Source organism: Gobius niger (assembly GCF_951799975.1).
Source record: "Gobius niger genome assembly, chromosome: 2".
Taxonomy (NCBI): Eukaryota; Metazoa; Chordata; class Actinopteri; order Gobiiformes; family Gobiidae; genus Gobius; species Gobius niger.
This window is the reverse complement of record NC_136853.1, coordinates 45,039,323-45,053,283: the sequence shown is the minus strand read 5'-3', so window position 1 is coordinate 45,053,283 and position 13,961 is coordinate 45,039,323. Positions and strand designations below refer to the sequence as shown.

At 39.9% G+C, this 13,961-nt stretch overlaps 1 protein-coding gene across 4 annotated transcripts in view; it reads right to left on the bottom strand.

The window, feature by feature from the left end:
* nrf1 (nuclear respiratory factor 1) overlaps nucleotides 1–13,961 on the bottom strand; it is a 57,278-nt gene that overhangs the window by 26,335 nt on the left and 16,982 nt on the right. For all 4 annotated transcript variants that reach the window (XM_079552477.1, XM_079552475.1, XM_079552476.1 and 1 more), the window contains exons 7-8: nucleotides 3,764–3,922; nucleotides 943–1,155 (exon numbers count right to left, since the gene is read on the bottom strand). In XM_079552477.1, coding sequence (XP_079408603.1) covers nucleotides 943–1,155; nucleotides 3,764–3,922 — 372 coding nt within the window. The remainder of the gene's footprint in view (nucleotides 1–942; nucleotides 1,156–3,763; nucleotides 3,923–13,961) is intronic.

Sequence of the window (13,961 nt, the reverse complement as noted above, 5' to 3'; positions counted from 1 at the left end):
TTTTTTTCAATCAAACTTGGCTGTAAATACTGTTTAAAGTGACGCTAGCCCGCAGTTAGCTTTGCCCGTTAGCATGTTAGCTTCTTCTTCGTGATTCCATTAGTGTGTATTGCTTTCTCCAGACCGGTGGCAGTCAAGTTGCAAACATGGTTTTCTGGTCAGAGACACCAGGGGGCGATGAAAGACCCTCCAATCATCCCATAAACACTTGTATCACCCCCACAGGGACTACGGGGAGGATTTATTAAGGTAAACAAGTTACTTAGTACTGCTTTAAACTTAAAGTATTTACAGGCAAGTTATAAAAAATGTATCTTTCTTTGTGTAATAGGATGTAGAATATCCCTCTCTCCCTTTGTCTTTTCTGTCAGCGTAGTATTTACTCTCAAGGACAATTAAAAAACCGTAACATGCAACGACACCTGCAGTGGCGCTTAAGGCCTCTAGGGGCATGAGTTGCTTAGTACTGCTTTAACCTCTTACCACCCGCCTAAACCAAATGCATTCTGTCCTCTTTTGGCTGTGTAACACCTCATTTGAAAGCTAAGACCCAAAAAACTTATCTTTTTCCTTGCGTTGTTGCTGTGTCACCTTTTGTATGTTTTTTTTTTTTGGGGGCATTTTTTATGAATTTTTGTCTTTTTTTGTTGTTAAGTTTTTGTCACATTTTTGTTGAGTTTTTGTCACATTTTTGTCGCGTTTACATCCTTGTTTTCTTCTCATTTTTTGTGGCTATTTTGGTGTTTTTTTCCCAAGAAGCTTTTTGATTAGGGTAAAGCCAAACTGGAGAAAATGGGATCCGTTCAGGTGGGAGTTAAGAGGTTAAGTTGAACAACAGAAATGAATGCAACCCGAGTTTCACCTGTACGTTCACATTTCTTAACATTTAACCAGAAAAAGACACTAGAGTTACAGCTGTAAAGACGTATCATGTGAAAGTACCTGGATGAGCGAGACCGTGCCGTCGGGGTTGTTGATGGTCTGGACCACGGTCTGCGAGGGGACCAGGTGAGCGATGCTCTGCGCCGCCGTCAGGTGCGTGTGGGCGGTGGGGGCCGGGACTTGCTGGTCTTCAAAGGCGTACAGCAGATCCTCGCGGCCGTGCTGCTTGTAACAGTTCTTGACGATTGTGCGGAGAGCCTGCGTCCACGACACCTGCGGGAGTCGGTCGGGTTCACGGTCAGGGTTCAGCGGCACATTTTAGGGTTTACAGAAGCAGCAGGCCTAATCGTGCAATGGAAAGGATTTGAAAAGGGGGAACAAAAACACACAGCTGGTACTTAAACTTAAGCGCACCTGCTAATATTTCTGAAAGGCTTTTTAAGTTGTCATCTGTTCTGGATTGACACAGAGCACATAATGTGTTCGAAAATCCTTTATGACTGACTCACAACATTTTACAATCTATTATTATTTACTTTGTAGAAGGATGTAGAGAGGCACCAATCCAACTTGTTTTGCTTCTGATGCCGATACTCGGAGTTTGAGAATCTGCCATGATTACTCGATACCAAGAGACCTTCTAAAGCATGGTGTTCTCTGGGTGAAAAACTGACTGGTCCTCTTTTCTCCAGTATGAGATTAATGAAGTCTTTTAAAGAGGGGGTATTCTGCTTTTTTCAGTCCCATAGCACCAGTCTATACCACACTACAATGATGACCAAACCTTCTGTTGGTCTGTAAATGCAGTAAATTAGAATAACTGCCTTGTATAAAATGTCTCTCTCAAAATGGCTGTAGTGAATGTCTTGAAATAGGCCTCTGTCTCTTTAAAGGAATAGGCCACCGTTTTTACATACTAAAATATGTTCTTACCTCACTTTAGACGTGTTAATATATCCCCGTCTGGTCTTTGTCCGTGCGCTCTGTCACGCAAACGGAGCACATACGCAGCCTCTCCCACATGTCATATAGCTCCGAAAAAGCTCACGATAGAAGCTACCAAGCTCTTCCACGTGTTCCCTATTTAAATAAAGTTACGTGAAGTGTTCTCATGCGAAGTATATTTACACAGAAATGTAGCATGTCGATTTTATAAGCAAATAAAAAGGGGAACTATATTGTGAGGCGTAATGATACGAGGAGTAAAACGTCCGCGCAGTAACTCCTAAAGGTTATTGACGGAAGTGAGCGGGGGAAGTCTTTAGGAGTTACTACGCGGACGCTGTGCTCCTCGTATCATTACGCCTCACAATATAGTCCCCCTTTTTATTTGCTTATAAAATCGACACGTTACATTTCTGTGTAAATATACTTCGCATGAAAACACTTCACGTAACTTTATTTAAATAGGGAACACGTGGAAGAGCTTGGTAGCTTCTATCGTGAGCTTTTTCGGAGCTATGTGACATGTGGGAGAGGCTGCGTATGTGCTCCGTTTGCGTGACAGAGCGCACGGACAAAGACCAGACGGGGATATATTAACACGTCTAAAGTGAGGTAAGAACATATTTTAGTATGTACAAACGGTGGCCTATTCCTTTAAGAACCTCTGAGCATTTCCGACACGCCCCCTCCACACGCTGTCTGTGGCATCAGTGGGGAGGGGGTTCTGCTGAGGAGCAGTGGTTGGTTACTCGGCTGGTGACCAAAGCTCGGAGGCGTCTCCAGGAGGTGGGGGCGTTCCTAGGAGGACTCAGGCAAACCTATCCCTAAAATGGCCGCCATCAGAGTTTTTACAGATTACTCAGAAATACGTGAATGTGCCAAGGCAACACTTCAGCCATGTTTTTAATGAGGGAGTGACAGAATAACATGATGGAAAGCTTGAAAAAGTCAATTTTGCATAATACCCCCCTTTAATCTCTTAGAAATGAGAAGTAACATCATTTATCAATTTACTTTATTACTTTAGACCCAATAGTTTCTGTCCCGGCCTGGAGTAATTACTGCTAACGTTAGCACGCTAAAGCTAGCATTAGCATGCTGTTGTTAGCCATGACATGCGTGTTTTAAAAAACGGTGAGAGCCAAAACAGGTATAGATACAGACGGCGCCTCATCATAGAAGGGGGCGTGGCCTCGCAGAGGGGGAAAATAGAAAGACAGTTTTTCACTCTTTTTAGCCATTTTCTGGCGAAATATAAACTTATTTTTCACATACAAATAAAGTCAAGTCTAAATCGGGTCCATATGGATGTTTATTCACAGCAGATTGAAGTGTTTGATTCAATTGTTCAGTAGAAGCAAAAAAACAGCAGTCATAGAGACGCTTACAAGTAGCATCACGCTAGCATTGCCCGCTTTTTTAAAATTTATTTATGGGCTGTTGAACCACTTTGCTCCTCCCCATGTCTTTTTATCTTTATTTAGTAGAAACTATATTCATAGTTCAGCATTTGTTAGTATCTTTGTTAATATAATAATTAGAGAAAGTTTAGATTTTTCTCCAAATTGTTTTCCCCTTAACTGTTTTCAAACATGACCATATATGGCCAGAGATGCCGTCTGTATTTATCGGTTCAGTATGGAATATTTGGAAGAGAGTTCGGGAAAATCCACAATTACCATGGAGATCCGCCATGTTTGCAGCTGTTAGCATACATTTTCACTAGACTAACCTTAGCTAAAAAAAGTATGAAAAGTGGAGAAAAAGCCGTGGAACAGCTCCGTTAGCTGCTGAGTTACTGCTGGTAAATACATCTAACTCACTGCGGTGTCCAAGTGTTTTAATGTGAACAATAACTCCAGTACTTTAACTTTTAAAATCATTAGTTTACAGTAACGGCTGCTCCTCCCATGATGCTTAGCGATATATTTCTCACCCTCTGCTTCTGCTCTTCTGTGCGGACGTCGCTGCGCACGTTGGCCCAGGGGATGTCCTCGGGCCACCACACCGGCTTACAGCTCTCCTTGCCCCAGCCCGGCTTCCCGCGGCCCGTCGAGTACTTCAGCATCTCCGGGATGAAGGCTCGCAGCTGGGCCTGCAACAAAACATCGCAACATAATTATATAAGAATCACGTAGTTATCAGTGCATACACTCAAGGACCCAAAAACATGTCCATTGTTATCGTCTCGTTTTTATCTTATTTATTTTATTATACTTATGCATGTCCCTAAAGCCTTATAGTTTAAAGTTTATAGCTTATTTTTTATCTAAACTCGGTGTTATATGTTCCTATGTTTAATGTTGCAAGTCTCACCAAGAAAAAATCCTAGTTTGTGAAGCTGCTTACAAACAATGGCAATAAAGACTATTATGATTCTGATATCGAGATGAAATTACACATACATTTCCTCCACAAAATAGAACAGAATACAATACATCCCATGTGTGTGATGGGTTCATATTCCAGTTTGAATCCAGGTGAAACTCAGAATATTTGAATATTGATTGACATTGATATAGACTCATTACATGCAAAGGGACATATGTCAAGCCTTTGTTTGTTATAATGTGGATGATTATGGTCTCCCAATTTGTAAAAACCCCAAATTCCAAATCTCAGAAGAATAGATTATTGTGAAAAGGGACTAAAATGTAGCTCAAAGTGTCTCCTTTCATCAGCTAATTCATCCAGAACACCTGCAGAGGGTCCCTGAGGCTTTAAATGGTCTCAGTGGTTCAGAAGAATTCATCATCATGAGGAAAACTGCTGACCTGAAAACCATCATTGACATCCTCCATCAGGAGCGAAGGCCTCAAAAGGCAATAGCAAAAGAAGTTGGATGTTCTCAAAGTGCTGTATCAAAGCACATTAATAGAAAGTTAAGGAAAAGTGTGGAAGAAAAAGGTCTGGGGTGAGACAGTCCTCTCCAGATGAGTCTGGAGAGGACTGTCAGAAAAAGGCCATTCAAAAGTGTGGGGGACCTTCATGAGGAGTGGACTGAGGCTGGAGCATCAAGAGCCTCCACACACAGAAGGATCCTGGACATGAGCTTCAAAATGTCAGATTCCTCTGGTTATTTCTTTATTTAAGGATCTCCACTAGTCTTTACCAATGCAAAGACTACTCTTCCTGGTCCATGGTTAAAGCATCCTGGTCTTCAGTAACACCTCAGCAGTGCCACAGGCTGAGAGCATCCCTGCCACATTAAAGCAGTCATTCAAGTAAAAGGGCCTGGACCAAGCACCAAGTACCTGATTATAGTTTTCAGAGGGCCGACGTTTCTCTGTTTAAAATCATTTATCTATTTATTTCATGTAATATTCTAATCGTCTGAGATTTTTACAAGCTGTAAACCATAATCATCATAATTATAACAAACAAAGGCTTGACATATGTCCCTGACATATGCCATGAGTCTATATCACACATTAGTTTCACATTTTAAGTTGAATTACGGAAATAAATGAACTTTTTAACAATATTCTAATTTTCCGCGTTTCAGCCGAATTTAATGACTTTTAAGGCCTTCAATTTGGCACAGTTCATTTAGTGACTTTCAGTAGGGCTGCTCGATTATTGAAAAAATAATAATCACGATTATTTTTGTCATAATTGAAATCACGATTATTCAAACGATTATTTGTTGCCTTTAAAAAAAAGTTTATCTTTATTTTATTTATTTATTAATCAAAACACTACACTACACTTTATGTTTTCTGAACAGTCATAAAAGTACAAATGATTTCAAGTACGCCTTGATTAAAGAGAGGTCCCTGTTTCACACCTGCCCCCTGCTGGCCAGCCCTCACACCTGCCCCCTGCTGGCCAGCCCTCACACCTGCGCAAGCAAACTGAGCAGCGCGGCCTGATGACATCATCACACAGCGCCGTTTGTTTTTATGTCAGACAAAAGCATGAGCCACGGCACGTGAAAAGCAAAGGGAAAATAATCCCAGCAGCCGGAAATAACGCAAGTCTGCTTTGCAAAAAAAATAAAAAATGAAAAAAAAAAATGTGGAAAATAAAAAAATGAAAAAAATTAAATAAAAAAAAATTATAATAATAATAAGAAAAAAAAAAATATATTAAAAAAAAATATATATATAATCGTTTTTTTGTGATTATGCTAATTTTGTAATAGTTTACTGTTGCACAGCCCTAACTTTCAGTGCTCTTTACCCCCCCACAGGAACCCTGCACAGCTATTTCCTAAGCAGTTATTCATCAGTGATTGCATTTGGTTTCTCCGTGCAGGCCTCGTCAGACACCGACTGCCTCCCGCCCTTGAGAAAGGAGGCGCGCATTGATCGGACCTGCCCAAACGGTCTGACGCTGCAAATAGAAACCGCCTTTCCAAAAAGAGAGCACGCTAATGTTTATTAACAGACCAATCTATGGCTCTGGCTCCGGCCTGATGTGACAGAGAGACACAACACCGGCTTTAAATCATCCAACTCCAGTCGACTGGCAGAGCCCCGGGGCAGACACCGCTAAGGACAAGGACAGTGTTCAGCAGCGTTAGACTGTCCCACACCGGCCAGCAGATCCCGACATCCACTGTATGGAGACAGTGTTTATCATAACATCATCTCTCATCAGTATCAGGAGCGCTGACATATAACAATGCGGTTTTTCAATTTAGATACAACAAAGCACACTTAAAACCCACCCATGAGAGAAGACAAAAGAATGAACTGCAAAGTTAAACAGAACATGAGCGCTCGAGGCTCACAGCTTTTAGGTTTGATTCCCGTTCTGCGCTCGGCCTCGGAGAAAGAAAGGTAGAAATACTGTCAATACACCCAATTAGGTCAATTAAGTGGCAAGTGGTAAATAGGTAAGTGGTATAAATCTACTTGAAGTAACAGATGAAAGGTTTAAAGGGACTATAAGGAGTTTAAAAATGTTAAAATTAAGTATTTTCTTCCCCCTACATGTTCCAGCCATGTCCTAATGTGTAGAATGAGCTCAGACCTGTTCACCACAACTGCCTCTAAAATCCTTTACGGTCACTCAAAAATGTGTCACTTCGGCCCGAATTGCCGTCATGCACGAGCTTAATATAGAAGGTGCAGTTACACATATGGCCTGAGGTGGCAGTAGTGAGTATAAAATGGCGAACTTGCTTCCAGCCCCTTTAAGTAGATTTGGTCTGTACTTGGGCGAGATAAAACCTCTTGTAGTCGTTATTCTCTTAATTCAGATCATTTTGTGTCATTTAAAGTGAAAAACAATGATTTCTCTGATTTCAAGTGGGTTTTATTCTTGTTCCGTTGGCGCTATAGCATTTGTATCGTGGATCAGTTCAAACCAACTCAAATTCAACATAGAAGAACTTTTATTCAAGCAATTTTAAGTCATTTATCTCATTTAAGATGGTCATTTTTCCAGTGTTGTGCTTCACTTTGGGCTAATAATCAGCGGCTTCGGCCCTCGGTCTGTCTATAATAAAGAAAATCGGCCCTCCACCAAGAAAACTGGCCTACCCCTGATGTAGAGGGATGAAAATACTTGGTTTTAACAATTTAAAACTCTGTATAGTCCCTTTAATGTGTATATGATACATAAGTATAGCTTGCGAAGTAACAAAAGTGGCAATAATATTTCCAAGAAAGCGCTTTACCACTTTTAACTTTGGTTAAACGTAATCAGATACCGTATTTTCCGGACAATAAGTCGCACTTTTTTTCATCGTTTGGCTGGGGGTGCGACTTATACATAAAATACATAATTTCACATGTTTGTTATTTTCACACTGACAGCCTCTGGAGGGCGCTCTAGGCTTGTGTACCAGTAACTGCTACTCCTGTACCATTGAAGATAAAAAAAAACGGTAATCGAGCAGCAGAAAGAAAGGCAGGAGTGAGCGCGAAGCGGAGGCGACTCTTACTGCAATGAAGAAAACAAAATAAGCTAATCGTGGGGTAAAAGCGGAAAATGCATCTCAACATCTATATTTTTATCATATATTGTGCAGATGAACAGGTCTAAAGCAGTGGTTCTCAACCTTTTGGCGCCGCAACCCCCATTTTAACAGTAAAGGGATTCGTGACCCCCGCTCGGGTCACAGCGTGAGAAATAGGAATAGTAGCCGACATAATTCTTAACCTCTGAACTCCCTCCTGAACCGAGAGGATCTTTTTCCTCACGTCATTACATTTTTTTTCCATCATTTTTTTGTTTGGTATTCAACTCATTTTTGTAATTTTTTTCGTCAATTTTTGTCAAATTTTTGTAATTTTTTTGTCAAATTTTTATCATATTTTTGTCATTTTTTTGTCACATTTTTGTCATTTTTTGGTCAATTTTTTGTCACATTTTTGTCATTTTTTGGTCAATTTTTTGTCATTTTTTGTCACATTTTTGTCATTTTTTGGTCACATTTTTGTCCTTTTTTTGGTCACATTTTTGTCATTTTTTGGTCATTTTTTGTCTTTTTTGTCACATTTTCGTCATTTTTTGGTCATTTTTTTGTCTTTTTTTGTCACATTTTTGTCATTTTTTTGGTCACATTTTTGTCATTTTTTGGTCATTTTTTTTGTCACATTTTTGTCCTTTTTTTGGTCACATTTTTGTCATATTTTGGTCATTTTTTGTCACATTTTTGTCATTTTTTGGTCATTTTTTTGTCTTTTTTTGTCACATTTTTGTCACATTTTTGTCATTTTTTTGTCCATTTTTTGTCCATTTCTTGTGACATTTTTGCCACTTTTTCATAAGTTTTTCCTCACTTTTTTTGTCCCATTTCCATCATTGTTTTCGTCTCAACTTTTTTCCAGAAGCTTTTGGATTGGGGTAAATCCAAACTGGAGAAAATGTGCTCGGTTCAGGTGGGAGTTAAGGGGTGAAACAAAAAAAGCAAAAAAACAAAAAAATGACAAAAATGAAATTCATCAAACTACAAACAAATAATGGCACTCTGGTAAAATAGCACACACATGCTACAATAAAATATCAGATAATATGCTAATGAAAATGTGGCTATTTTATCTTAATGATCCACTGGTCTAAACTAAAGGGTTAGCAGCTACATGATAACCGCGGATAAAGGTTCTTTCTTTTCTAAAAGTCTTTGCAACGGCTATTCTTTTCATTTATTAATATACAACGTCATAATTCACTTGGTTATCGTGGTGTGCGGTGACTGTAAGCAGGTTATGTAAACTCAAGGACAGTTATGGTTCTAGTTGCGGATCCCAGTGCCAGCGCTGGGTCCCGGGCTGGGTGGGGTTTAGCAGTGTCCTCAGTGTCCTGGTAATATGCTCGCATCACCGGGGGATTATATTGCACAATCAGCCACTGCAGCGTCTGCCTGCCTTGACATCAACAGCTAAATTTGGTTCCAGGAGAAATAAATCCTCCCCCTCCTCCACCACCAACCCAATTTCAAACTAACCCAGAATTCTGCGGGCGTCCGAGCAAATGTGTGAAGCGGATTTTGGTGGGAGGGCAAAAAAAAAAAGTGCTGATTGTAAAGTTAGCAATTACAACTACATTTCAGGGGTGGGCAGTTTTATACATACAAGACCCAAAGGGGACAGCACTGTGTTATTACATGGGGTTGTTTTTAGTCTTTTAGCTTCTTTTTAATGAGCAAAATTACACTTTTCTGTCCGTAGTGAGATAATACTGTTGCATTACATTATCTACAGCTTTTGTGCCTTTGTGGCTATAGTGGGGTTTCACAATATTAGGTGAACAAGCAACAATATATCACAAAATTGCTGAAAAACCTCATTTAGTTCCATTTTAGCCATCCTGAATTGGAATAATTAGGTCTTGTGTCGTCGCAATTTGAAGAAAAAAACTCAAGTGGTTACAATTTTTGCTTAAATTTCAGTTTTCATATTGTGCAGCCCTGGTATTTAGAACATACTCTATATAAACGGTTATTTCTTCTGTCTAGAACGGGGTGTCAGCCTCATTTGGAGCGAGGGCCAAAAATGTAAACAGTATTTAGTCGGGGCCGGAACAGAAAGTCTGTTTTGAGACTAAATATTAACCTGTTACCTGCCACCTTAGGGTTAGGGTAAACAATTATACATATCCAAATCTCACAGCACTTTGACCTGGGAGCTTAAGACCTTCAAGTTTCTAAAAATATGTGTCAAGACTCTGTGGAGTGAAACACAACCTACATTACATTTTGCTGTTCTTAACTACGTAACAGGTTTTTATTGTTTGACATAATATAAAACCGGCCCTTCATCATCAAACTCTGGCCCTCGAGATGATTTTGAGAAATATTATGACCCAAATCAGAGATCGAATGCCTGTTAAAGTACTCTAGAAATGTGAAAAATACTGTCAATTCCGTAAAATGTCTCAGCAGAGCATCCTTTAAGGCCATAATCCTAAAAGAATAATCATCTAAAAGGAAGAAATGACTTAAATCTACTTTAATTAAGAGGTTAAATCTAACGTTTGAGTAGATTTGGTCTGGCCTTAGAGCAGATAAAACCTATTCTAGCAAGTTTTTTCTTCAAGTTTTTTCTTAATTCAGATTATTTTGTATAATTTCAAGTGAAAAAGAAATGTTTTTTACAGTAAAAGTTAATTTGTCTGATTTCGAGTCATTTATCTAATTTAAGATGGACATTTTCCTAGTGTATATGAGGACATTGCTGGAGCATGTGGGGGGAAGAAAACACATTTTTAAACTCCATATAGTTCCTTTAAAGGGGGGGGTATTATGCAAAATGGACTTTTTCAAGCTTTCCATCATGTTATTCTGTCACTCCCTCATTAAAAACATGGCTGAAGTGTTGCCTTGGCACATTCACGTATTTCTGAGTAATCTGTAGAAACTCTGATGGCGGCCATTTTAGGGATAGGTTTGCCTGAGTCCTCCTAGGAACGCCCCCACCTCCTGGAGACGCCTCCGAGCTTCCGTCACCAGCCGAGTAACCAACCACTGCTCCTCAGCAGAACCCCCTCCCCACTGATGCCACAGACAGCGTGTGGAGGGGGCGTGTCTAAAGGCTCAGAGGTTCTTAAAGAGACAGAGGCCTATTTCAAGACATTCACTACAGCCATTTTGAGAGAGACATTTTATACAAGGCAGTTATTCTAATTTACTGCATTTACAGACCAACAGAAGGTTTGTCATCATTGTAGTGGGATATAGACTGGTGCTATGGGGCTGAAAAAAGCAGAATACCCCCTCTTTAACAATGTTATTCATATCCAAATCTCAAAGCACTTTGACTGGAGAGCTTAAGACCTTCTAGTTTCTAAAAATATGTGTCAAGATCTGTTGGAGTGAAACACAACCTACATTACATTTTGCTGTTCTTAACTAAGTAACAGGTTTTTATGGTTTGATATAATATATAGGTGCCCCGATCCGATCAGTCACCGATCATGTTCATTTTCATGTTCACAGACAATATGCTATAAAACAATATGCTTTTAAATAGACAGGACATAACCCGTCCCCAATTCTAGAGGCAAGTTGTCATTTTTAAACAGCGGTTACCTCGCAGCTAGAACGTCCCGGGTTCGATTCCCACCTGGATGGGGCCTTTCTGTGTGGAGTTTGCATGTTCTCCCCGTGTCTGTGTAGGTTTCCTCCGGGTTCTCCGGTTTCCCAACCACTAAAAACATGTACAATAGATTCCCCTCTGGGGCCAGGACTCCCCTGAAAAAGAGATTCTTAATCTCAGTGGGACTATCCTGGTTAAATAAAGGTCAATAATAAAAATAATAAAAAACTCACTACTGCCACCTCAGGTCTTATGCGAAACTGCAGGTTCTATATTAAGCTTGTGCATGGCGGCTTTTTGAGTGACAGTGCAGGATTTTTGCGTCAGGTGCGAATAGGGCTGGGCTCATTCTACACATGTGGACATTGCTGGAGCATGTGGGGGGAAGAAAACACATATTTTTTTTTTTTTTTTATTCCGTATAGTCCCTTTAGGCTTCTAGGGCTTCATAAGGCTAATATTTGTTGTACTTTGTTAGAAATCCTTTGTAATGAGCTCATGTTTGCTAACAATCCATGTATTGCTAAGTAGTAACACAGTAACCAGCATCAGACTGAGTATTTCATCAGCTGAGGGGAAATGTAGTTCTAATGTGTTTAATACAAGTTAATAATCAAGCCGGGGGCCTTTAGTTTGAAATGCATGGTCTAAATCTAGTTTCATTGGGGTCTGATTGTGCAAACTGGTTGTTCAGACCTCCATAAACATGTTCTGAAATGTGATTCTTGTTAATGGTGGTCAGTTATTGTGTAATTCTCTCAAACGTTCCTGCTCCTGGACGTGTAGCTGTAGCTGTAGATTTTTCCCGTAAAATGTTCAGCTCCGTCTAAGGCTAATCTACAGAGGACAGATGGCCTAATTACAGTGGGCGACTGAGTTAAGTGGCATGTTGTTGTTACACCCGTCACACTAACCCCCCGAATGCTAATCCTCAGAGTAACAGTCCAATCAGCATCTAGGACGAGGGCCATGCCGTCCCGTACCAGGCCTAACAAGGCCAGTGGATGATTATGGGCTCAACGCAGACCACCTGCAGCAGATCGATGTAAAAGTCTGAAACAGTCACGAAACTTTACTTTACCTGTGAGAACATTCATTAACTTACATCTCAGGAACTCACTGACGATACATGACAAACCATTACATTTCTCTCAATACCGGCACTTTAACAATACTTTTTCCGATACCTATGCTAAAATATTTGTCATATAGATACAGACGGCATCTCTGGAATCGCCCATATATGGTCATTTTTGAAAAAACTTTCTCTAATTATTCAAAAACTACTGTAACAAACGCTGAATTCTGAATATAGTTTCTTCTAAATAATGATGCAAAGACCTGGAGAGGAGCAAAGTGGTTCAACAGCCCATAAATACATGAATAACGGAGAATGCTAACTTCATGCTACATGTTAGCATCGGGCTAATGCTAACCGTTAGCTAGCGCTTGCTACAACTGCCGTTTTTTCACTTCTACTGAACAATCTGCTGTGAGAAAATATCCATATGGACCCGATTTACACTTGACTTTATTTATGTGATAAATAAGTTGATATTCCACCAGAAAATGGCTAAAAAGAGGGAAAATTACGTTTCTCTAAAGATTCTATTTTCCCCCTCGGCGAAGCCACGCCCCCTTCTATGACAGATATTACTACAACCACAGCACAAAATACAACTCCAACTTAAAAACGTCGTACAAAATAGGCTGACCTTCAAGCACCTGAAACTCCGAACCTGCAGCTCAGTGTCTGTTCTGCATTAAAGTGAGACACTGCAGGTGAATAGGGGGAAAAAAAATGTAGAGATGTCAATTTGAAACTTTTGCTGAACATCACAGATATAAATATGTCATTTTATGTTTTCACATAAAAATAAGGCATTTTGAGCATTAAAATGGCCAAAGTTGCCTATATTTTGGGCAACGAAATCAAAATAATGAATTGAGCCAGATTAAATGTTATGGTTTTATTTTATTGACATATAAGTGACTAAGATTTTTTCAGAGGGGATTTTGGATGTTTTGTTTAGTTTTTCAATAAACTAATCATCAGTGAAAAAATCTGTAAAAACTCAAATTCCACCTGTTTTTTTGTTTCAAAGCTGAATAAATCAGGCTAGGAATTAGATATTAAAAAATCCCTCTGAAAAAACCTTCAAAATCTTGTTGTGTCTCAGACTGTAAAGTTTGGAGTCTGTGGGAGCTTCTATAAGGGCTCAGGCTCTGCCCGAGTGCGGCTTCTCTCATTCAGAGAAAACCAGCCCTGAAGTTTTGTAGCGAGTGCGCATGCTCGGCCCGTTCTTCCACTTTTCCGCTCCAGCGTCTCGTAGGAGGAAAAACACCATATTTGGGCGAAAGCGTCATCACGGGGCCCCTTAGCAGGACACGTGGATGTCAAATCTGTCAATATTTATGAATGAAAACCCGCGGGAAAGACGGCCTTTCTACTTCCGGGTCGCCCCCACCTCGCAGACAAAACATCATAAAATAAACATCATCATTTTTATATCTGACATGAAAACTAAGATGTAAAAGGAGGAAAATAGATACAAATCTCCACTTCCACCACTGCGTGAAAAATCAATACTTTCACCTAAAGTGTCTCGCCTTAGAGGTAGTGGAGCACCGTGAACATCACCAAGT